This window comes from Podarcis gaigeae (assembly GCF_964106915.1).
Source record: "Podarcis gaigeae genome assembly, chromosome: 11".
Lineage (NCBI taxonomy): Eukaryota > Metazoa > Chordata > Lepidosauria > Squamata > Lacertidae > Podarcis > Podarcis gaigeae.
Genome location: NC_139687.1, coordinates 49,639,676 through 49,666,349, shown reverse-complemented (window position 1 = coordinate 49,666,349; position 26,674 = coordinate 49,639,676). Strand labels below are relative to the sequence as shown.

The 26,674-nt window shown below is 44.2% G+C and overlaps 1 protein-coding gene across 2 annotated transcripts in view; it reads right to left on the bottom strand.

The window, feature by feature from the left end:
• CPLX4 (complexin 4) overlaps positions 1-21,281 on the bottom strand; it is a 29,714-nt gene extending 8,433 nt beyond the window's left edge. Inside the window, exons 1-2 of one of the 2 annotated variants that reach the window (XM_083702975.1) lie at positions 20,320-21,281; positions 14,289-14,376 (exon numbers count right to left, since the gene is read on the bottom strand). In XM_083702975.1, the coding sequence (XP_083559101.1) occupies positions 14,289-14,376; positions 20,320-20,486 (255 nt within the window). In that variant the 5' untranslated portion in view covers positions 20,487-21,281. The remainder of the gene's footprint in view (positions 1-14,288; positions 14,377-20,319) is intronic. The other variant, XM_083702976.1, reaches the window with a different exon arrangement.
• Between the last annotated feature and the right edge of the window lie 5,393 nt (positions 21,282-26,674).

Genomic DNA, 26,674 nt, shown 5'->3' with positions numbered 1-26,674 from the left:
TCAAGCAGGTGAGGGGTCACTGGTCAGACTGTGGTACTAAGACCCATCTGAAAATGCCTCAAGGCCCACGGATGAGTCCTGGCCCTCTGTTCAAGGAACATTGCCCTCATGTTTTTCAGGTTGTCCGGGTCCTTCCTCACCACATAGAACCGTAGAGCTGGGAGAGAAACCAAGAGCCAACCCCCTGCAATGCAAGAATCTCAACCACATTGCACTGCAACAAAGAACTGCCTGTGCCCCAGTGCCTTCATTCTGCAGTTCACAGTGTTATACCTGTGAAAAGGATCTAGGGGTCTTAGTAGACCACAAGCTTAACATCAGTCAACGGTGGGATGCAGCAGCAAAAAAGAAGCGAATGCTATTCTAGGCTGCATCAGCAGAAGTCTAGTGTCCTGGTCAGAAGTCTAGTGTCCTGGTCAGAAGTCTAGTGTCCGTCTTTCCTGCTGGGCTTACTGGAGCACTGCACCAGGGCGCTGCCCTCTCGGGGTGCCCCAGCGAGTGGGGGAGCTGTGCGGCTTTGCCGGTGGCCTCCCCTTTCCCTGGACGCCTATCAGCTGTGCCCCATCAACCATATGGCTGGCGGGCATGCAGCTTCCTTCCCAAGCCTCCGTGGGAGGAGAGCGATCCCCGCAGAGGCTTGGGGAAAGGTTGCCAACTCTGGGAAAGGAGGTGGGGCACCAGAGGAATCTTTGAACCACAGCGCCGGATATGCTTAAGATTGCCCTGAGTAATAGTCCCACTCTATTCTGACTTGGGCTCCACAATTTAAGAAGGATATTGACAAGTTGGGATGCAGGCAGAAGAGGGTGACCTTGGGCCAGTCACACTTCTCTGAAGTCTCTCAGCCTCATTCACCTCACAGAGTGTTTGTTGTGGGGGAGGAAGGGAAAGGAGACTGTTAGCTGCTTTGAGACTCCTGAAGGGGAGTGATAAAGCGGGATATCAAATCCAAACTCTTCTTCTTCTCTTCTTCTGCTCTGGAGGGTTGGACTTGAACCAAGGTATTCAAGTTACCCAGCCCCAGCCCACCTTCTGATGCAGCAGCAGAGGCAGTCTTGGGCATAAAAAGGTAAAGGTAAAGGGACATCTGACCAATAAGTCCAGTCGTGGACAAGTCTGGGGTTGCGCTGCTCATCTCACTTTACTGGCCGAGGGAGCCGGCATTTGTCATGTGGCCAGCATGGCTAAGCCGCTTCTGGCAAACCAGAGCAGCGCACGGAAACACCGTTTACCTTCCCGCCAGAGCGGTACCTATTTATCTACTTGCACTTTGATGTGCTTTCGAACTGCTAGGTTGGCAGGAGCAGGGACCGAGCAACGGGAGCTCACCCTGTCGCGGGGATTCGAACCGCCGACCTTCTTGGGCATAGCTATGGGCAAACCGAGCAGACAGATGATTTCCCCTCCCTGTTTTATAATGAAGCTGAATGTTGACTGATTCGAGTCTGGCAATAGTAAGTACTTCTTCGCATAGTGCATAGACTATAGAATTTGCTTCAGCAAGAGATAGTGATTGCCACCGTCTTAGATGACTTTAAAATAGGATTAGATAAATTTGTGGAGGATACAGTGATTGATAGCTGCTAGTCATTATGGCCACTGTTCATGGACTGCAGAGGTTGGGCATACATCTGATGTACACACATTTGCTTGCAAAACAGCCATGTAAACCAGGGAGGAAATTTAGTGGGGAGAGTCCCTATATATTTCAAATCCCGCGCTAAGTGACTTTCAATGCCCCTTTAGCATTCCAGCAATAGAGTTCCACTTATGAGCAAGCCATAGGACTCATGGATGAAAACATCTTTTCAATGACAAATCTACCCTGACAATCCTATTAATAGGATTAAGGTTCATTAAGGACATGTTTTGTCATATAAGTCTGCCCCAAATACCCTGGAGGTTTAAGTCTTGCCTTGGAACCTGCGGCCTCTTACAGACTAAAATCTAAAGTACATCTTCTGAGAGCTACCTACATTTTTAAAAAACAACATCACCAGACATCACTTTAACCAGAGAATACTATATCAGTTTTATACCACACTGCCCATCAAAATATATATTTTACATTTACATTCCTGCCCGTCTTCAAAGAAATTCAAGAAAGTGTAATGGGGACTATTCCATTTTATCTCCCTCAAAAACTCTGAGAGGTAGGTTAGGCTGAGAGAGTTTCACGGCAAAACCGAAACTTGAACCTAGGTTTCCCCAGAATCAAATGGATTCTGGTGCCAGATTCTTCTGTAGCCTGGTTCTGTTCGATTTTCTGCAGAATCAGTGGCAGAAAGGTCATTACCCTTGAGCTGAATGTTTGCCAGTTTAAGTAAAAGTTGGTATTCCTCTCTCTTGCAAGCTGAGGCATGACAAATGAGTAGGGGGATTTCTGATTCTGCCTGGATGAAGCAAGCAAGTTGAGGTGAACCAGATTTCCTCCATATTTTTTACCATATTTTTTAAAAGTGCACGTTCACTACATTCACGGAACTAACGTCACTTCTAATTTGGCCCTGAGTCACAAAGTCTGACATGCAGTGAAGCAATCGCACTATTTCTTCACTGTAGTTCTGCTTTTGCACAGTTAACACACATGTTGTCAGGAGCTCAAATCTGCAACAGGACTGAAAGTGATGTTTGGGGCTGTGTTTCTTTAGGCCAAGCCTCCACAGAGGTGCCAGCTTGCGAGGATGATGGGGTACACATGATGTCAGGATATTTAGGAGGAGCCAGGGCTCCGCAGTTCACCTCCATGCTTTTTGGACATTGGGGGGCCTGACCGGAGGAAGGGGTGTGTGGTGGGGGTGGGCCGCCCCAGGTTTCACCACTGAGGGGGCTGACAAAATGCCCGGCGGCACTCACTGCGGGGCCTGCAGCACGCCTGAGCCACACATCTCTCCTGGGAGTGACGCGGTGGTTTGGGTGCCTGCAGGTTTTCCTCTGCCCCAAACGGTCTGCCCACTTGCTTCCCCCTCAGCTGTAGGGTGGCTGAGTGGGAGGAGGCAGGAAGAATCCTTGGAGCCCCTGCGGAGTGTCCTACCCTGGCTGGCCCCGCTTCTGGGCGCAGGGCACACACGCCACCCTAGGCGCCCGATCAACTTGCTCCGGCACTGCTGGCCCTCACCCCAAAAATATTCAGGAGAAGCCTCAGCCCCCAGGAGTTGGCACCCCCGCTTTCCAAGCCGGTACCTTCCAGATGTTTTGGATTACAGCTTCCATCAGAAGCCTGCAGGCCGGGGGAGCCTGGTTTAGGCAACAAGAAAAGACCTGTCTTGTATTCTCAGAAACAGTGGTACCTTGGGTTAAGAACTTAATTCATTCTGGAGGTCCGTTCTTAACCTGAAACTGTTCTTAACCTGAGGTACCACTTTAGCTAATGGGGCCTCCCGCTGCTGCGTGGTTTCTGTTCTCATCCTGGAGCAAAGTACTTAACCTGAGGTACTATTTCTGGTTTAGCGGAGTCTGTAACCTGAAGCGTCTGTAACCTGAGGTACCACTGTATTGTATTCCGTTCTGCCACTGTTGTCCTTTTGCACCAACTGCAAAGTAGGGTATCGATTTAACGTTTTATTCTAAAGGTTTGCAAGTTTCCACTTTAAAAACAGTGTATAAAGAATTTTTTAAAAAAGCACCTAGCAACCATCAATGTACACTTTTAAAAAGCACAAAAGAAACTTTGATCAGAGAAACATGCGAAGCACTAAAAGGGTGTGTGTGGAGGAGGAGAGAATGAATGAATCCGGCAGCCTGCATGAAGTGTGGCAGGAGGGTCAAAGAGGAAGAAGAAAATATCTGGATTTGATCCTCACACTGCTGATTTTGTTACTGGGCTCCGTTGAAAGTGTCCCTTTATAACTTGGGACCAATTTACCTGAAGGATATGCTCCATGGCCCCTTCAGTCTATGGAACTTGCACTTGTAGAAGTGCCATGTAATGTTGGTTCCACGTTTTCCATGATTCAGTCTTCCACCTATGCTCTGAAGCTCCCTGCTAATTGATCTGTCCTGAGTGCTTTAATAATAATAATATAATTTTATTTATATCCTGCCCTCCCCAGCCAAAGCCAGGCTCAGAGCGGCTAACAACAGTAAAAACAGCACAGTTTACATAAAATCACAGTCAATTAATTGAAATACATTCTAAAATCAATTCAGAATCAAATTAATGGCAACCATTGGGCTAGGGTTCTGTGAAGAATACAGGAGGAGAAAGGGGGTCAGGCCTGGTGGAACAGCTCTGTGGGAAGATGTCAAGTCCCGCAGGGCCCTAGTCTCTTGTGACAGAGTGTTCCACCAGATCGGGGCCACGGCTGAAAAAGCCCTGGTTCTGGTTGAGGCCAGCCCAGTGGCATAGCGTGGGGGGTGCAGGGGGGCCCGGCCACACCGGGCGCAACATCTGGGGGTTAGGGTTAGGGGGTGCAAATTACTTGCCTTGCCCCGGGTGCTGACAACCCACGCTACGCCACTGGGCCAGCCTAACCTCCCTGTGGCCTAGGATCTTCAATATGTTTTTATTTGAAGACCATAAGGTCCTCCGTGGGACATACCAGGAGAGGTTAGAGATTCTTGCGTTGCAGGACTTTGACTAGATGTTCCTTGGGGTCTATTCTATGACATAGGTATATCAGTATGCACCCCGATACATATATTTTCTCCTTAATACCAATTGCTTCAGCCATTTTCTCCTGATGGGACTCTATGACGGGAAATAAACCAGTTTGAATCCAGCCCACACCACCTTGCCCTGCTGTACAGTAAATCTGCAGTCCTGCCACTGCTAAGCTGTATCCTAATGATGCTGACCCAGCGGCCACATGAAGAATGTGGCTTCAAAGAACGCATTTGAAGGAAAAGAGAGGGGACAAGCTGTAGGGGCTCCCATAGGATCAGAGGCAACAAGGGAAAGTGGGAGGAGATGCTTTTAAAAAGCAGCAGGCTTTAGGGTGGTTGTGTTGAACAAATCAAGATTACAGGTGGCGATCCTGGAGAGATTCAGTTCATTTCACCTTTTAATGTAATTTGCCCTTCTTCAAACAGTACGCAGCCAAAATGCAGCCATAGTTCAAAATCTGCCCTTCGTCAAATTCTGTTTGTTGGTACAAATGCACGTACACGAGGGGTAGGTGTGCATTACAGTGCATACAACAATATGCAGTGATGCATTCTATTAAGGGAAACGGATGCAAACTTGATCTTCAGATTGGAAAAAACAAGAAACCGAGAGAAACCAACATTGACAAATGTGTCCATCCCTTCTTACAGGCAGGGGGGTGTATTGAAAAATGGGGGGGCACATCACCACACAATCTGTAAGCTTGTCCTTTGCCCTCATCAAGCACATCCACATTTGGGTAAAAGCAGAATACATTGTGTCGGTGGGTTTGAAGAACCTAACCCAAGTCATGTTTTGTACCGCTCATGTTTTGTGTCCTACTTGTCCGTTACTTTATTTTAGCCTATAGAGCATGATTTGCAGTGGAAGTCGGATCCCAAAAGACTTCTTTGCCTCCATGCGCCCTGAGAAAAATGGTTCCCAACCCCCAAGGTCTGGCAAAGTGAACATTACGAGACCTGACAGCTCCTGCGAAGATTTTTTTCTTAACTTTTCTTTAAGTTGCGTCTTAACAAGGTGCCTGCGCATGGGCCCAAGTTTAACGCTTTCCCCCTGCTGTTCCATAGCCTCGGTGATTGTAACCCAAAGCAATTATGAATGAAGGACCCCAAGGATTCAATAATTGGTTACCTGAGGACATTTCTGAATGTGTCAGATTCCCTGTGGATTGTTAATGTCATTACCAAAGCTTAATTTATACAGAAACCAAAAGGCTGCAGAGAAAACTTCCGAGCACTTAATTGGGCCATCGCTTCAGATAAATACTTAATTCAATTATTATTATTTTTAAAAACCAAAACATGTGCAGGAAAAATATCAGTACCAACACTTAACACTGTTATCCTGACAGTGTAAAAGCTTGTTTCGTTGATTATTTGGACAAGTGCATCTTGAATTGGATTTTGGCTTGATGCAGTTGGTCACTAAGGCAGGAAACAAGGGGGAATAGACTGACAAGGGTTCAGCGTTATAATCTGGAACCAGAACATTGGTGCTATGACATGTTACAGGGTTTCAGCAAGAAGTCGCAGGACATGTACTGATTGGAAACTAAGCAGTATGACTGCCCTGAAAGTTTTCAGGCACAAATAATATTAAAACTGGCATAGGCAAATCATCTGTAGATGATTTGGTAATTACAGTACAGTGGTACCTCGGGTTAAGTACTTAATTTGTTCTAGAGGTCCATTCTTAACCTGAAACTGTTCTTAACCTGAAGCATCACTTTAGCTAATGGGGCCTCCCGCTGCTGCTGCGCTGCCGGAGCACGATTTCTGTTCTCATCCTGAAGCAAAGTTCTTAATCCAAAGTACTATTTCTGGGTTCGCGGAGTCTATAACCTGAAGCGTATGTAACCCGAGGTACCACTGTAAAGGTAAAGGTAAAGGGACCCCTGACCATTAGGTCCAGTCGTGACCGACTCTGGCTTTATTGCTCATCTGGCTTTATTGGCCGAGGGAGCCGGCGTACAGCTTCTGGGTCATGTGGCCAGCATGACTTAGCTGTTTCTGGCGAAACAGAGCAGCACCCGGAAACGCCGTTTACCTTCCTGCCAGAGCAGTACCTATTTATCTACTTGCACTTTGACGTGACGTGCTTTCAAATTGCTAAGTTGGCAGGAACAGGGACTGAGCAATGGGAGCTCACCCTGTCGCAGGGATTCGAACCACGACCTTCTGATCGGCAAGTCCTAGGCTCTGTGGTTTAACCCACAGCGCCACCCTCTCCCTGAAGTGATAGAAAAAAACCCAAAAGTATGGACAAATGGCAGGGTTTAAATTGAATAAAAACAAAACTAAATTATTAGTCAAAAATCTTAGAGAATCAGAAAAGATGGAACTCTCCCAGAGTTTGTATTTAGAAAGCCATAAACAAGTAAAGTATTTAGGAAAATGGTTAACAAACAGGAATCTCAATATATATAAAGAAAAGTATGAAAAAATGTGGAATGAAATGAAAAGGAATCTAGAAATTTGGAGTAGGATGACTCTTTTTTAGGAAGAATTGCAGCAATTAAAATGAATACATTGCAAAAAATGTTGTTCCTCTTTCAAACAATACCGACAAAAAGTAATAGCATCTGCTTCAAAAAATGGCAGAAAGATATTTCAAAATTTATCTGGAGGGGGAAAAGACCGAGAATAAAACATAAAATACTTACAGATGTAAAGGAAAGATTTCAGAATTTATTTATTATGAAGCAGCTTGCCTTACTTGGATTCTGGATTGGATCAAATTGGAGAAAGAGGCGGCAATAGAACTGGAGGGACATGATAACAGATTTGGCAGGCATCTATATTTGTGGTATGGAAAAACCAAAGTACATAAAGGATTTCACAATCATATAATAAGAAAATCTTTAATAAAAGTTTGGGGAAAATATAAAGACTTATTGGAAGAAAAAACTCCATGGTGGTTATCACCTATTGAAGCACTATCATTACAACAAAGAAAGAAATATGGCCAACATATAGAGATCTATTAATTGAACAGGAAGGAAAGCTAAAATTAAAGGATTTATGAGGAGTTGAAGGAATACCTTCAAAGCTGGCTGCAACATAGATAAATGAAATCTTTAAGGAAGATAATAAGAAAGGATTTGGTTATACAATTTCTAGATTCCAAAGAGAGATAATAGATGACAATTTCACATTACTTAAGAAAGCGTAAAGTTTGTTATTGGAATGGGAAACTAAGGAGGAAGAAGTCAGTAATGATTAAGTGGGCACAAGATGTGGGCATAATATACAATTTGAAGAATGAGAAAAACTTTGGAAAGTAAATATGAAATTCACAGACTGTATTTTATTGATAGAGAATTACATGAAAATGATGTATAGATGGCATATAACACCGATTAAGCTGGCCAAAATGTATAGAACAGAATCAAATAACTGTTGGAGATGTAAAAATAAGGAGGGTACCTTTTATCATATGTGGTGGGAATGTAGTATCATAAAAAAAACGGGAGATGATATATAACTGTAATGGTTCTAGGGGTTGCTCGTGCGTAAATCGACGCCACACCTGGCTGGGTTACCTGGGTGAACCCTTTCTGTCCGGACAGCCACTCACCTGTGGCTGTCTCAATCACTGGCAGAATCCGTCACTGGGCGTTTCTTGAACTTCTTCCAGCAAAGAAGCTCTTTGACGCCTAGTCGCCGCCTACTCTCCCTGCGCGGAAGCCTTCTGCGCAGGGAGGGTGTGGGCAGCGGAGGACCCGTGCTCTCCCCACTGGTCTCCGGCGAGGAGTCATGGAGCCACCTCGCCGATTCCCCCATCTGCCCCCCTTCTCCACTGGTGCTACGCTGAATTCCTTCCCCAGAAGATGGGCTGCTTCTCTCCCTCCCAGGATGCTCTCCGGAACCCCTCTGGAGCCCTCCCTCTCCCTCTGGCTCTGATGGCAGTTCCCTGACAATAACAAACTGAAAAAAATGTTCAAAATGACGTTTGTTAAAAAAATCAGAAGCATTTTTAATAGGTATTTCTGATCAAGGATGCTGAAAGAGAAATGGAAAATATTCATGTACGCAGCAACAGCAGCAAGAATCCTAATAGCACGAAACTGGAAGACTGGAGAAATACTTTCGAAAGCACAATGGCAGGAAAAATCGAACAACTATGCAGAATTAGCAAAGCTAACGGATAAGCTACATGAAAAAGACAATAGTGATTTTAAAAAAGAATGGGAACCTTTCATAAACTATCTGCAGAAACAACTGAAAGAAATGGACTCGGTCACAGGATTTGAATAAACATTCACAACTTTATTTAACAAAATGAATGAAGAATAACATTGTAATAACATTTTGACACATAAGGAATAGCAGATTGTATCATTTGATGTAACAAACCAGAGGGGTAGCTGAAGGATGTCAACGGGAGGGGGGGCGATGTAGAATTTATGTTTGGAAATGATTTTGATATTTGTTGTTAGAAAAGAAAACTAATACAAATTATATACAAAAAATAAAATAAAAATGGGATCACATGTAACTGCCCCAATACCATCATGGGCACAAGCAATCATGAATGCATAATAAACAAGATGTCTGGAGAGGCTTCTTTTAGTTTTGGTGGCAGCGATGGTTGGGCTTATCTTGGAGGTCCCAGGCCACAGAGGGGTTAGGCTGGCCTCAACCAGAGCCAGGGCTTTTTCAGCTGTGGCTCCAATCTGGTGGAACACTCTGTCACAAGAGACTAGGGCCCTGCGGGACTTGACATCTTTCCGCAGGGCCTGCAAGACAGAGTTGTTCCACCTGGCCTTTGGCCGGGGCACAGCCTAACCCCCTCCTTTGCCAATCCTCACAGAACTCTAGCCCAATGGTTGCCATTAATCTGATTTGAACTGATTTTATAATGAAATGATTTTAGAATGTTGTATCATTTTACTGTTGTTCTCCGCTCTGAGCCTGGCTTCGGCTGGGGAGGAAGGGATATAAATAAAATTTTATTATTATTATCTGTGTTCGTTTCTTGTGGCACTCTATCAATGCCACAAACACATGACAAATGGGGATCTGCTCTTTTTGGTCTACATATCTGGAAGACCAACCCCTTTGATGCCTATCAGGTGCGCAGAGTGATACAAGTGATAAACAAAATCACCATGGGGTCTTAGCAGTGGCGGACATCCATTTTGGGGGCCCCTGAAGCTTGAATTGTTATGGGGACCCCTCCACAACCCCCAACAAGCTCTGAGTAACTACCATTATCTTCTTTAATGAGATTGTTTACAACATCTGTGCTACTGACTCTCAAAATTTAGGGTTGCTGAAATATATCCAACAAAAAAATTAATCAATTTGAGTTGTGCGACTCAAATTGGGTCTACTAGACCCCCCCCCCAAAGCAATGTAGACTAAAGTCAGGGAAATGTAGCCCCGCGAAGTGCTGAGCAATTTCTGATCCAGATTCCTCTTGCCCCTCAGAGAAGTATAATTCCCACAGTTCCCTAAGCCAGTTTGAGCTTGCAGTGTGGATATGCACGTTCACTGCGGTCAGAAGTAGGAAGATGAATTTGGTTTAATCCCCAATTAAACTAATGTATCCGTCTCCCTGATTCAAATGGCTCTGAATTTTGCTTGCATTACCACTGGATTAAACGGGAGCATTACAACGGGAAAGGGAATTTCAAAGTGCACCACATTCATTTGGCTGAGTGGTTTGAGGAACAGAGCATTTTAAACCTTTGAAGAATGCCATGTTTTATACATGAAGCGTTTACTTTTCCATTTCCTTCACCTAAGGACAGCCCCAGTTTTCTTGCCCCAGGTAAATCAATTCCCTCTTTTGGCAACGCCTTAAATCGGGGTGGGGAACATGTGGCTTTCCAGATGTTGATGGACTGCTACAAATTCCATCCTCCCTCATCATTTGCCATGCAGGGCTGATGGCAATTGGAGTTCAGCATCTGGGGAGCCAGGGGTTCGCCATCCCTACCTTAAAATGTCCAGGATGCCCAAGGGTTCCTTCCACTATTTATATCAGTTAGTAAACTGATCATAAAGACAAAATTATGATGTTCCATTTGCTCAAGTCCAAAATACATATGAGGCTAAATCTACCTTTGCCAAGCTAGAATCTCTCCAGATGTTTTGGCCTACAACGTTCATCAGCCCCAGTTGTATGCACACTTGGTTTTCAGTTCTTTCATACTCCCTCTCAACAGTCTGTCTGCTTTCTGCCTTAGTTCTCTCTAGGCTGTATTTGGCAGTTTCCCACTTAGATTCCCCCCTCTATCTATCTATCTATCTATCTATCTATCTATCTATCTATCATCATCTATCTATCATCATCTATCTATACTGTATATGGAAGTGAGAGCTGGACCATAAAGAAGGCTGATCGCCGAAGAATTGATGCTTTTGAAGCATCAATGCTGGAGGAGACTCTTGAGAGTTCCATGGACTGCAAGAAGATCAAACTTTTTCATTCTTAAGGAAATCAGCCCTGAGTGCTCACTGGAAGGACAGATCGTGAAGCTGAGGCTCCAGTACTTTGGCCACCTCATGAGAAGAGAAGACTCCCTGGAAAAGACTCTGATGTTGGGAAAGATGGAGGGCACAAGGAGAAGGGGACGACAGAGGACGAGATGGTTGGACAGTGTTCTTGAAGCTACCAGCATGAGTTTGACCAAACTGCAGGAGGCAGTGGAAGACAGGAGTGCCTGGCGTGCTCTGGTCCATGGGGTCACGAAGGGTCGGAAACGACTAAACGACTAAACAACAACAACAACAAAATGTTGTGCTTCTGCTTCTGCTTTTTGCTCACCCCACTTTCCCCAATACGAACCCATCCAGACCCTTTGCTCTTCCTCTCAGGTTATCCTCTGGGTGCCCTCCCCACCAGGAAGTTTGAAGGATGGTGACAAGGTGAGGGCCTTTTCGGTTGTGGCTCCCCACCTGTTGAATGCTCTTCCCAGCAAGGTCTGCCTGGCACCATCATTAACATCATTTTCGCAACACTTGAAAAACTCTCTTCTCCCCAGGCATTTGATGGATTCTGGTTATTTTTCTGTCTATCAGTGGTAAGTTTTAGCTGCTGAAGTTTTGCTGCTGTTTTATGGGGCCTGTTTTGTTTATTAGTGCATGGCTTTTATTGCAATACATTTATGTCAAGCATGAGACTCGTAATCTCAGGGTAATGCATTTGAGTCCCAAATCAGGTCAAAGATTCCCGCATTGCAGGGGTTGGACTAGATGACCCTTGTGGTCCCTTCCAACTCTAGGATTCAAACTTCAAATTTCAAGCTTGTAGGCTCCTTATGTAGCAAGAGAAACCTTAGAGTAAGAACTGGAACCCGTCAAATCTCACTGCTTGAATTGGAGCATGTGTAACAATACTGTACTCTCAGAATGTGAGCTGAACTACTAACACAGGATTTTTCTTGTAGCTTTATACTGCTGAACAGTAAACAAAATACAGATAGAAAGTCACACAGCCTCTCTCTCTCTATACTTAGAAACTAAGTCCAGCTGTTAAAACCTAATAACCAAGATTTAGCCATCATGTCATTCAATTGCAGACTGTAGTCACGCAATGTTCTGGCCTGGTGATGAAAAACACTTCAGACTTATATAAAGCTTTAAACTTCCCGTTGAAAAGGCATTAGGCTCCCCAGGTAGCTTTGCCATTCACCTCACCTGCTTCCACTAATGTTCAGATACACACCTTTTAAGACATTCCCATTTGTATGTTAGTGGGTGGCAGAACATTAGATCTGTGTTAGACTTGGCTCAGGGGAGTGTTCATCTCTGTTATGGCACCCTGGCTGTGGAACTCCCTTCCACTGGAGACAGTTGTGTTGTGACCCCCCTGCCCCTGGCCCCAATAACAGCCTTTCTTTTCCTAGGGGCCTCTGGAGGAGACTGGTGTTTCTGCTGCCGAATTGTTGCTGTTTTTCAGGTGTGGTTTTTATGGGTTTGGTCTGTTTTCTTTGATATGCTGCATTTTAACGAAAGGTTGGATATACTGTGGATTTGGGGGGAGAGAAAGGGGGGGTAAGGCAAGTGGAAGGCTACTTGCAGCTGCTCTTGCCTCCCTTTACCCCCAAGGCATCAGCAGCACTGAAGATCTCATGGCAATAAAGAGGACAAAAGTGGGGCAGGGAATTCGCATTCAATTCGCAGAGGCATCTTTAAATGTATACACATGCAAATTGAGAATAATTTAAATAGTACTATAGTGGAAAAGACAGGTGGGAAATACAGTCAGTGTGTGATCTGTGTGCCTGTACAACATGCTGCCAGGGTGCTCACTGCTGGTGGGCAATTTAGGGGCCTCACCTGCTCTGCCTGAATAATGGTTCTTTATCTTTAAACCAGGCCTGGACTGAGCAGCCCTCCATCTTTGAACAGAGGACTGCCCTCTGAAAGCTAGCCCTCTCTCCCTAAAAGGTGCCACACACTTCATTTATATATCCCAAGGTGTTGTTTAATGCACAGGAGCAGGGACACCAAAAAAGAAATATTCAACCTGTTGCTGAAAACAGTCAGGGGGTTTCTGGTAAATCAGGTTGGAGAGGACAACAATTCTACCGTACTTTTCCACATATGTGTGTGCATAATAATACACACACACACACAAATAATAATAATAATAATAATAATAATAATAATAATAATAAGTTATTATTTGTACCCCGCCCATCTTATTTGTTTCCCCAGCCACTCTGGGTGGCTTCCAAAAAAGATAAAAAATACATTAAAATGTCACACATTAAAAACTTCCCTAAACAGGGCTGCCTTCAGATGTCTTCTAAAGGTATATATGTATCTGTATCATTATATGTATATGTTTATATTTTCTCTCTCTCCACACAGATAAGTAGGCAAGAACACACACACATATATATCTTTAGGTTAATATTTAAACAATCTATGTTGTTCCCTCTTGTACTGATTGCAACCCCAACATGGGACATTTTACATTTTGTTTAAAAATGATGGGCTACTGCAGGGGTCAGCCAACTTTTTAGGGAGGGGGCCGGTTCACCATCCCTCAGACCTTGTGGCGGGCCAGACTGCATGTGCGCACAACAGAGGGGGGCTTCTCTCACCCCAGCCTCTCCCCTCCCCCTGCTTTCCTTCCTCCGCTCTGCCTGTGGTTGGGAGCCGGCGGTGGTAGAGGCACCTCTCCTTTTCTGGCCAGGTTTCCCAGGTGCCAGGCGTGGGGCCAGCAGGCGCACCAAGCTCCAGCCGAAGCCCTGCAACGTGCCTGTCACAATGCCCACAGAGAGGCCATGGACGGAGAGGCTGGCAGGCGGGTGGCGAGTCTGGGCTGCACCTCAGCGTGAGGGTGGCGAGGCTTCGGATTGGCTGGCACCGATCAAAGCCCAGCTCCCTTCCCCCGGAGGGCGGGGAGAAGCCAAGAAGAGGGAGGGAGGAGGTGTTGCCGCTGTGTGTGTGAAGGAGGGAAGGGGGTGGCAAAAAAATGGCGCCCCCCAAAAAATTGCAAAAAAATATGGTGCAGCCTGAACAATCATGCCGATCCAAGCAGCGATTCCAGGGCCGTCTGCAGGCCGGATCCAGAGGGCAGTTGGGCCTGATCCGGCCCGCAGACCTTAGTTTGCCAGGTCCTGGGCTACTGAGTCAGAGGGCAGAGGGAAAACATTAAAAGAAAAGTTTGCTTTTAAAAAAGCCAAACAAAAAAACCAAACCCCAAACACATCTGATCTTACCTTTGGGAGTCTGTACTTCTCTCGCAAATGGACCCTCAGGACGGCTCTCTCGGCCTTTTTTGTTGCAAAGGCTGCATCTCTTTCCATCCTGGGAACAGAAATGGGAGGTTTTGTCATCATGGATGGCTATGAAATTGGCAAGGAAGGCTGCACCACAGAAGAAGACATTGCGGAAAACCACACAAGCACAATATTCTAATAACATCATGAAGGAAATGGTTACATACACACCATGCACTTAAAGCACATCCCCCCAAATCCCAAAGAATATTTCGAACTGTACTTTGCTCCCAGAACCAGCTCTCAACAATGAGTCCCCCTCCTTAGTCTCAGGCTGCATTATACACTAACCCATTTCTAGCCTTAACCATTTAGGCCCAGGATCCCTCAAGGACTGCCTAATTCCATATATCCCGGCTCAGTTACTGAGATCATGGAATCATAGAGTTGGAAACATGAGGGTCATCTAGTCCAACCCCCCTGCGATGCAGGAATCTTTTGCCCGAGTCAGGGCTCGAACCCACAACCCTGAGATTATGAGTCTCAGGCCAACTGAGGTATCTCAGACCTGGTCTGTGGAAGAGCCATTGTTACTGGTCTCTCATGGCTTGGATCCACCATGAGCCATGTGTTTAGTACTGGGAGCCCAGTTTTGTAGACCTCCTCCTATCCAGAGGAGGTCCGACAGGCCACCACCCTCCTGACTGACATTCCAAAACACATACACAGACATCCCAGCAGGCATTTTAACTGAAGCTTGATTTCATAGTTTTAACTGATTTTTATTCTTTTTTGTGGGACGCGGGTGGCGCTGTGGGTTAAACCACAGAGCCTAGGACTTGCCGATCAGAAGGTCAGCGGTTCGAATCCCCACGACGGGGTGAGCTCCCGTTGCTCGGTCCCTGCTCCTGCCAACCTAGCAGTTCAAAAACACGTCAAGCGCAAGTAGATAAATAGGTACCGCTCCGGTGGGAAGGTAAACGGCGTTTCCGTGCGCTGCTCTGGTTTGCCAGAAGCGGCTTAGTCATGCTGGCCACATGACCCGGAAGCTGTACGCCGGCTCCCTCGGCCAATAAAGCGAGATGAGCGCCGCAACCCCAGAGTCGGCCACGACTGGACCTAATGGTCAGGGGTCCCTATTCTTTTTTGTACAGTGGTACCTCAGATTACAGACGCTTCAGGTTACAGACACTTCAGGTTACAGACTCCGCTAACCCAGAAATAGTACTTCGGGTTAATAACTTTGCCTCAGGATGAGAACAGAAATCGCACAGCAGTGGTGCGGCGGCGGCGGGAGGCCCCATTAGCTAAAGTGGTACCTCAGATTAAGAACAGTTTCAGGTTAAGAACAGACCTCCAGAAATAATTAAGTTCTTAACCTGAGGTACCACTGTACTGCGATTTTGAGACTATTGCATATAAGTTGTATAAATAAATAAGCAAGAACATAAGTGGGGCCCTTCCAGGTCTGACCAGGGGTATCATGTTCTCACAGTGGCCAGCTAGATGTGTCTGGGAAGTCCAGAAGCAGAGCAGAGCATGAAGGCAATAGCTCCCTTCAGCATTCCATTTCATTCAGTGAAATGAACATACATCAGCTATACTAGTAGTAGAAGAAGAAGAGTTTGGATTTGATATCCCGCTTTATCACTACCCTAAGGTGTCTCAAAGTGGCTAACAATCTCCTTTCCCTTCCTCCCCCACAACAAACACTCTGTGAGGTGAGTGAGGCTGAGAGACTTCAGAGAAGTGTGACTAGCCCAAGGTCACCCAGCAGCTGCATGTGGAGGAGCGGGGAAGCGAACCCGGTTCACCAGATCAGTGTTTTTCAACCTTTTTTGGGTAAATGCACACTTGTTTCATGAAAAAAAATCACGAGGCACACCACCATGAGAAAATGTTAAAAAATTTAACTCTGTGCCTATATTGACTATATATAAAGTAATTCTCTTGAATAGGAATCAAATAAACACAAAGAAAGTATTTTATAATTACTTTATTATGAAATAGTAAGTAAACAGAAATATGAAAAATTATAAAATACTTTATTTTTAAATCTTTCAAATTTTTCAATTTTTCCCACGGCACACCAGGGAACATCTCGCGGCACACTAGTGTGCCGCGGAACAGTGGTTGAAAAACACTGCACCAGATTATGAGACTACCGCTCTTAACCATTACACCACACTAGTAGTTGGGCAGCATCTAAAGTGCTGGACCAGACATTAGTTCCACCTACTGCAGCATCCTGCTTCCAACACTGGCCTTAAGGAAGCCCCTAAGATAGGCAAGATGAAGAATGGTACCCTTAGCACCTACTGTCTCTGAACATGGAAGTTCAGAGGGACATGTGCATTGCTTTGGGCCTCTAGGAAGCTTAAAGCCATGCTTCTGAAACTGGGAAGTGAAGGCCTTTGGGTGAGTGTGGAAGGAAGGCAAAGTTTAAGAGGAGGTTGGAATGGTGCCTTCCTCAATCACCATTCAAGACACATGGGGTGGCTTTCAGCAGAAGACCTCTACTGGATATGTAGCAGTGGACACCTCCATACTGCATGATCATCCTGGAGAGATATGTAAAGATGAGAGTTCAGAAGGAAGCTGCTACTTCGCAAATATGGCCTAATAGGCATTACTGAAACCTGGTGGGGGAGACTCATAACTGGAATGTAGAAATCGAGGGGCATAACCTATTAAAAAGGAATAGACCATACAGAAAGAGAGGAGTAGTAGCATTATATGTAAAAGGTGTGTATACATGTGAAGAGAACCATGACCTGGGTCGTGGAAGCCAGATGGAGAGTATATGGGTAAAAATTGTAAGAGAGAGAAACAGCTGTGACTGTGCAGTGTGTCTGCTATAAACCTCTAAGCCGAACTGGATATTTAGAAGATGCTTCCCTACAGCAGATTGCCAAACATTCAAAAAGGAGAGTCATGGGAGACTTCAACTACCCCAATACAGTGGTACCTTGGGTTAAGTACTTAATTCGTTCCGGAGGTCCGTTCTTAACCTGAAACTGTTCTTAACCTGAAACACCACTTTAGCTAATGGGGCCTCCCACTGCCACCGCGCCGCCGGAGCACGATTTCTGTTCCCATCCTGAAGCAAAGTTCTTAACCCAAGGTACTATTTCTGGGTTAGTGGAGTCTGTAACCTGAAGCGTATGTAACCCGAGGTACCACTGTATCTGTTGGGGTATCTCTGCCAAGAATGTAAGGTCCAACAAATTCCTCTATTGCCTCGCTGACTATTTCATTTCTCAGAAAGTGGGAGGAGCAACAAGGGAATCTATCTTAGACCTGGTCCTCACTAAGAGGGAGGAGCTGATCAATGAAGAAGTAGTACAGGGAACCTTGGGAGGAAGTGATATTGTTCTCTTGGGTTTCATTGTACAGAGGTGAAGGAAGGTTAAGTGTAGTTCAACATGCACTCTGAACTTTAAGAAGGCCGATTTCAAAATGCTTGAAGAATTACCAAATGATATCCCATGGTCAGAAATACTCAAAGTGAAGAGAGTCCAAGATAGATGGAAGTTTCTTAAAGGTGAAGTACTGAAAGCACAAATGCAGACCTATTTTTATACACAACAATAGCTGCAAGAGTATTGTTGGCCCAGAAACGGAAGCAAGAGGAAATACTGATGAAAGAAGAATGGCAGACAAATTTAATGGACTACGCAGAATTGGATAAAATGACAGGAAGGATTCGAAACCTGCAGGACCAGAGATTTACAAAAGATTGGAAGAAATATATGAACTATTTGAAGAGCAACTGTAATCAACAAATTATGCTAGTAGGACTACAAGAAGTTTTGTAAGGAGAAATATATGAAATATTGCAAAGAAGAGAAAGAAGAGAGACATTAGTTGTGTGTTTTCAAGGTATGGTGTAGATCAGGCTTCCTCAACCTCGGCCCTCCAGATGTTTTGAGACTACAATTCCCATCATCCCTGACCACTGGTCCTGCCAGCTAGGGATCATGGGAGTTGTAGGCCAAAAACATCTGGATGGCCAAGGAAGCCTGGTGGAGATCATCAGTTTGATTCCCTGTCCCCAGTGCTGTCACTTTCATGGCTGAATAACGTTCATGGTTATTTGGTTGTGGGCTTTATCTCACATTTGTCCTTTGCAGACTTCTAGAATTTACAGTTTGGCAGCACTGCTGCATTCTGAGCATCTGACGAAGTCGCAAATACAGGGAAACAGGGAAAACCAGAGAGGGAAAACCAGAGGGTCACAAGGCATTTAATCCAGCCTGATCCACTGATTCAGTGTGTGACCTTTGGCAAGTCATTTAACCTCTGTGAACTTCGGCCTATTCAGCTGTAAAACCGAGATATTACAAGGGGAGGGGGAATGTTGCGCCCATTACCAAGTTCTCTTGACGGCTAGGGTCTTTTCCAGATGACCTGGTTATTGAGCACCCATCCTGATTTGCTTGCACAAGGTTTGCGGGCGATGCTGTCAGCTGCTTATTCATTCCGATTTGTTTGCGGGGAGGTTATACCATGTTGGACCAAGCAGGTGTCATCCCACACTTTGCTGGGAGTATCCCCATCACTTTGCTTACCCCCAAAGTCTGATTGCCGGGGATGGTGGACGGGTTTGTTGCGCAAGAGCTCCAAAACAACTTCAATACCTGAATTTGCTGGTATGTCATTGAATCCCACCTGGAAATGTTGACAATCCAGAAGTGACCTTAATCACTCATTTTCATAGTGGCAGCTTTTTCCCCTTCTCTGTGTAAAAAGTTTCATTCCAGTCCTGAAATACGTGCGAATTCTGTTCTCAGCCAAGAAACACCTTTTAGCATTTGATGCAATTTGGCTTAAAAAGCAGTATTGAAAGGCGTCTTTCACCTACGCAAAGATTGTATTTGTTCCAGGTGTTAAAGGAGGGAAGGAGGTTGACCGCTCCCTGGTGTACACTTTTTTTTTTGCTAAGAACTGTCCAGCATAAAGAAGTTGCATTTAAGATTCCATACGTTTAGAAGTCCACCTCACAGAAATGACAACTTCTAAATATAACCTGGTCTGCCTTAAATTCCATAGATCATTAACCTTTCACCCTTAATCATCTTAGATGTGGGATTTAGACAACCATTATGTAATTGATCATTAGCGAAATGATGCACTAGGGATTTGAAATTCAATTGTTTTTGGAGTTTCAATTGTGCTTGGCTTTAATGCTTTTATTACTGAACCCCTTTCATTTTCCCTTGCATGAGCGCACAGGCAAATTATTGATATCACTAGTATATTTGACAGTGTTAACATTTCACAGAGCTTTTCTACAACTTTAAAAATACCCAGCTTCATTTTAAAAAAGTAAGAACAGTTACTTGTGTGTACTGTATATTTGAAAGTTTGGGCAGAGGAAGGACAAATAAAAAGGCTTGTGATTTTTAAATCAGTAGATTCTCCTCTAGGTAAAGAGAATTAAATTACAGCAGACTATACTTTCCTTTTTTTCCTTTTTTTTTTTTTTTCATAATTGTAATGACTCATCGCAGGGGGAAAAAGCCAGGGATTATTTTAAGCACATTATATAGCACTTTCAAAGGAAGGCTCACATAACACCGAGCATTAATTCCCCATGTATTCATTTATTTTTAGGTGGTGGTGGGGAATACAACTTTCCCTCCCATTCATTTAGTCTACAGAAATAAAATCAAAACTAACCAACCGAATGAGGCATTCTGTTGAACTGGTCAAAATGTTTCAGTGGATTGAGGGATATTGTGACGCACTAACCACAAAAAAATATGGTTCTGTTCATACAGCTATCATTATATGGGACATCTCAAGATGTTTCTCTTTCCCCCTCTCTTAGTAATCTGGAGGAAGGGAATTAAAATGCCCTGTTGCAATTCTCAAGGAGACGGTGGCATGAAAAATCAACAGGAACTTCTTGAGAGTAAATAGCAGAAAGACTTTACCCATATACGTCCCCTGTGGTTTTATTATCTTGTTCACAGACTGAGACAGAGTGGATCAGTTACAAGCTGATAATACAGGAATCTATACTCACTTTTCCTCTATCACTTGCTTTTGATATTCCTCATATTCTTCCCGGGTCATCCCTGCGGCTGCGGCTGGGTCAGTGGGGGCTGCCTCTTCCTTGGCTTCGTCACCCCCTCCACCAAGTCCCAAATTTTTCACTTGGTTGCTCAACATGCTTTTCATTAGGAAAGCCATGTTCTTCTTTCCTTTCGCCCCAAAAGCGGCTCACTTCCAAAATTTGAAAAACCAGCCAAGAGCAGAGAGACGCGACCTCGAAAGGAAAAAGAGTAAACTATTCGGCAAATGGAATTTCTACAGCCTTGCACACAGATCTTGAAGGGCACGGAGCTACAGAAAACTCTACGCTGAAAACAGTTTGTCAGCCATAATCTGGATTAGCGCAGTGAACTCCTTAGTATCCAGAGGCAGATGGTTCAGATTACTCGGAGGAAAAAATCATTAGATGCAGCCACCTACTTTTTATATTAATACCTTAAGCCAATTGTCATTTTAAAAAAGAAAAAACACCCAAAAATTTGCCGACATTGAGACAATGGGAAGATGCCCGTTGTTTCAAGACCTCTGAGCGCAAGAGATGCCTGCGATTGATGGGAGATGCTTAGTTTAAATGGCGGAACCTGGTTGATTGCATGAGAATCCTGCGATACGGGTCAGCAAACCATGGACCAGAGAGATTTGTAGGGAAGGAGGGAGGGGGGAATAGGATTCGTCATTAAACGAGAATCAATCCTTTTATCCATTAATATTGTTTTATCCCATTGGGCACTGGATTTCAGCCTGGTCTGCTCTTTCAGATTCCTAAGTGGTTTGTGGTCCGCCATTGGAACACTGTGCCAAACTTCTATGGAAATCTTTCTCTGCCTGCCAGTCATTCATACTCCGGCATGTAGAATCAAGTACATAAGGAGGGAAATTAATCACACATATAATTAGAAGTGCATTATATTATTAGATGTCTATTATGTTTTATAGTTGCATCTGAGGTAAGTGCGTAGTATGTTACAAGTATATTTAACAAGGGCAGGGGAGTTTATTGCTGGGATGCCGGTACTGTGTATACAGTGATACCTCGGGTTACGTACTTAATTCGTTCCGGAGGTCCGTTCTTAACCTGAAACTGTTCTTAACCTGAAGCACCACTTTAGCTAATGGGGCCTCCTGCTGCCAGAGCATGATTTCTGTTCTCATCCTGAAGCAAAGTTCTTAACCTGAAGCACTATTTCTGGGTTAGTGGAGTCTGTAACCTGAAGTGTATGTAACCTGAAGCGTATGCAACGCGAGGTACCACTGTACTTTGACATTGTTGCTTAGTATAGAACCATAGAATCACAGAATTTCAGAGCTGGAAGGGACCCCGAGGGTCATCTAGTCCAACCCCCTGCAATGGAGGAATCTCAGCTAAAGCATCCATGACAGATGGCTACCCAACCTCTGCTTAAAAACCTCCAAGGAAGAAGAGTTCACAACCTCCAGAGGGAGACCACTCCACTGTCAAACAGCTCTTACTTTCAGAAAGTTATTCCTGATGTTTTCATTATGCATTATGTACTAATGTGTAGTATGGTAATGTTACCTCCTTTTTTTGCTCCTTGTGGCAGCCATTTTGTCCTAACACTCACAGTATTTTTTTTATCAAGATACCAGTACCAACACTTCATATATTTTTTTACCAGAAAAAGAGCAAAGAATGAGAGAACTGTATACAACAACTGTTTTAATTTTTCGTATTGTCTGGCTATTGGGTTATGCCTTGAAATCCTGTATATTATATTTATTAAGTTCTATGTTGTAAATTGCCTAGTGGTCTTTGGATGAAGGGTGGTACATGCATATATAATTTTATTTCTATGCCACCTGTCCACAGTTCAAGGCAACTTACAACATGAAAAAACACATAACCACAACCTAACAAAAGCAGTTATAAACATCATAAAATACACAACCAAACCTAACAATTTCCAATCAGAAGATCTAAAATGAAGACACACACACAAAAAAAAACAGCAACAACTCCCCCAACAACTTTCGTAGCTGGAGTCAGTCAGGGCTCCGCCCTCTCATGCCTGGTGGAAATGGCCTGCAAGGCAGGGATGGTGATATATAAATGTTGACAATAAATAATAAAATAAAACAATATGTAGAGATTAGCAAGTGTATATCACTGTGGTGGTAAACTTCTGAGCTCCACTAATTTCAGACTATGGTTTGCAGCTCATGTGACTGGGGCCTAATTTTTAAAATCACAAAATCCTGCCCAGAACACAGAAAATGGGATGTCATGGAGGAGCAAATGTTATTTATCTGGAGTATTCAGTCTTTCATTCAAGGACTCCCCCTTTATAGTCTGAAGTAAAAAAAATAATGTAAAAAGGTAGTCTGAAGTGGTATAGTTCAGACACAACTTTATCCCTTCAGCCAGAACTAAAGCTCTCTCAAATTTATACTCAAATATACATAACTAGCTGGACAGCCAAAGTCACGCAGAAGCTGCAAATAGTTTAGCATTTACTTGGATTAGTGTCAGAAGGAGGGCTCAGTAGACTGTCCTATTTTTAGGCACCAATGTCTTTGATGGAGGACGTCTGAATCAAGCAACTGACAGTAACTTAATGGTGTTTGGAAACGCTTTGGAGCATTGGAGCCTAATTCACAGCAAATTTGTGTGTGGTGTGTAAAATAAAATTTAAGGTCTTATATATAATAAATGTTCATAAATGTACCAACCAAGCATGTACATAGATCAGCGCAGGAAGACCGACCTGAAACCATTTTGACTCCCAAACTGACCCAATGTTTTCTCTGCAAGGAGGGAGGGGGTGAGGGAACCTTCCCATTGTCTCAGGAATTGGGAAATCACCATCTCAAAGGAATGACCAGACTACCAGGAAAGGCAATCAGATAAGGCATTATCAGATAACCTGGCAGACAGGAAAAACAACAACATTCAAATTTCTGTTGTAGACCGCCTTTTCTGTGATGTAGGTATGATGTATCTGGGGGGTGGTCTTCAGCTCCAGGGCAGGGAATTTAAAATGTCTATATAAGGGCAGGGACACCTTGGTTCTGGGTCCTCCTCCTTTCCCGCGTGTGAGGGGAGCACCCTGTTGCAACAGTTCAATAAAGATCAAGCTTACTAGCTGCTTTGCTTCTCAATATTCTCTAGATAGCCTCTGTTATTTTCTCCTACCAATAGGGAACCCACGTAAGGACTCTATACGGGCTCCTGGATACCCCATAAGGGAAAAAGGGCAGATTTTGTTTACAACAGGTGCATGGGGGAAATAGGCAAAAATAAATAGCAGAGTTTTGTTGAGAACAAACCAACTGGCAAATCCACCCAGTGTCTCTCCCTCCCCTGAGGCCATGACAGTTGCTGGTCGCCACAAGACCCAGATTTGTGCACTGACAACAGGTTGGTGGTGCGAAAGGAAAAGGGCAAGCCACGAAGGAAACATTTTTGATAATGCAGAATGAAAAGAAACGAGGAAGAAGTGAAATTGTATAAGACGGGGATGGGAAGAGGCTGCGCGACTCCAACTACCATCAGCCACAACCAGCATGGCCAGCGACCAGGGATTATGAGAGATGGTAGTAAGCAACATCTGGGTGACCTCTGGTTCCCTATCCCTGATATAAAAAAGACAAGCCGACCAAATAAAGAGGAAGATTTGGAAGCACTGGAAGTAGTTACCATATTGGCCCGAATATAAGCCGCACATTTAAAAGTCAAGGGGACTCCTGGCTGCATACTGGTTTTTTTGTAAGGTTGTGAATATAAGCCGCACTTTAACTTTTCACAGATGGTCAGAATTGGGGGGGGGGGGGGGAGTGCGGCTTTTATTCGGGCCAATACGGTAATGCTACTACTACGCTCATAACGCTGCTTCTTTCAATCTGTACCTCTTTAAGGGGGTGGATACCCATGATTTGAGTTAAATTTTAATGCATGTTTAACAGGGATTTCTCTTAAAGGTTTTGCAGCACAGTCCACATAGCTTGGAGGAGCAGTGTGGTTTTGCTGTAACATGCTCTTTTTGAGGAGTACTACAGAACCATGTCAACCGTTTTTGGGTATAGCTTTAATAACTGTTTGCGTTATTTCCATGTGAATGGGCCTCCGAACAGAGCCACCCACTTCGTTGGACATATGGGAGGAGTCATTCTTGGCTAATCCCTTAATCCACCTTAGTACCTTTCTAATTAAAGGACACCCTACTCCTTAAAAATAGTACAGGATGTTCAGTAAGCCAAGCTTATCACTTGTTAATCAGCAGACATGAACTTTCCTTTTGAAATAAGATAGCATCTTGGGCAAGGTTGTCCAAGATGGTTTTGATTTGCTTTATAGGAAATTTAAAAAGACTGATATGGCTTTCATATATTCTTTCAAAAAAAACCCCAAAACAACCTACTAGCCCAATAAGCTTTGCCTGGAGAGCTTGGCATGTAGAATAATACTGAGCTAGACACACTAGCCCAAAGCAACTTTAAATGTATATTTTTCCCCCCACATTTATAGCTCATTGCAGCTCTGAATGCTGCCACTGAGGAAGGGCACTGTTAATTTGCCAATCATTATTTTGAAAATGACTGGAATATCACCTCCTGGAAAACCATGATGGGCAGGGCTGGAAGCAGATGTGAGCAGATGAATAGGTTTATCTTTAAGCACTAGGCCACATCCCAGACAGAAGAAAGCCAGTTTTCTGTGCTCTCTCTCTCACACACAATCATGGAATTGGAAGGGATCCCAAGGGTCTAGTCCAAGCCCTACAATTCAAAAACCTCAACTAAAGCATCCATGACAGACGGCCATCCAACCTCTGCTAAAAAAACCCTCAAAGGAGAGTTCACAACTTCTTGAGGGAGTCCATTCCACTGCTGAACAGCTCTTCCTGTCAGAAAGTGCTTCCTAATGCAGAGTCGAAATCTCCTTTCTTGTAACTCGAAACTTTACTACAGGTCCAGAGCAGGCTCGCTCCATCTTCTGTGTGACAGCCCTTAAGATATTTGAAGATGGCTATCGTATCTCCTCTCATGCACCACAACGTCTCTCCACGCAGGCAAGAGACATTGGCTTTGTACACATTAGTGGCTTAGAAATGCACTGAAGTCGTAAATGATGTGTGGTTGGTATCTAAAACCAAGTAAAATTGTGAAAATGTATAAAACTAGTTCGAACCTGTGTTGGAAACGCAAAGGGAAGGATACTTTTTAACCATATGTGGTGGACTTGTGCACAGGTAAAGCTTTCTGGGAAATGATATATAATGAATTAAAGAAAATGTTTAAAAACAAAAAAGCCAGAAGCTTTTGTGTTAGGTATAATAGGTGAAGAGATACCAAAAGAGGACAAGAGACTTTTTATGTATGCAATGTCAGCAGCAAGAATGCTACTAGCCCAGAGATGGAAGGAAGAAAGAAGTACCAACAAGAGAAGAATGGCGGACAAAACTGATAGTGAACACAGAGACGGCGAAACTGATGGGGAAGATCAGAAACCTGGAAGATCATGTATTTTTAAAAGACTGGAGTAAATTCTTAAAAGACCACTGTAAACAGTTAAAATCATTGGCAGGGATGTAATCACTTGTGGAATTATTTATGGCAACAATAGATACATAACAGATGGCTAAAGGAAAAAGATGCAGAAAATTTCATATTAAATATGGAACCCATGGAGGGAGGGAAGGGGGAAGACACATCAAAATGCAGTACAGTGGTACCTCTGGTTGCGAACGGGATCCGTTCCAGAGGCCCGTTCGCAACATGAAAAGCCCGCAACCTGAAGCGCCGTATCTGCGCAGGTGAGCAGCATGATTTGGTGCTTGTACGCATGTGCAAAGCGCGATTTAGCGCTACTGCACATGCGTGAGGAGCGAAACCCGGAAGTAACCCTTTCCAGTACTTCCAGGTTGCCACGGGACGCAACCTGAAAAATGTAACATGAAGCAAACGTAACATGAGGTATAACTGTACTTCATAAGAAATAAAAAGGATGGATATGGATTGGGGCTAATGCTGTGTGCACATCGCTTCTCAAACCAGTGGCGGGTGCAGACGAAATGGGAGCATGGACACAGTTGTGGTCAAGATTCTAAGGGCATCCCAGCCATGCAGAAGCAGCCAAGGCCAGGCAGTGAGAAGCAGGGCCTGGGGAGAGTTGCTAGGATATAAAAGGTATGGAGGCTGCATTCAGTCCGAAGGCTGAAGACTGCCATCCCCACCAACCCGGACTGAGTAATACTGGGGGGGAACTTGGGATATTTTACTTTGTATACAGATAAGTCTTCATATTATAGGTTGAATCACTTTAAAACAATCACCTTAAGCATCTTGTTCCTCCTTACCGCTACCAGTGC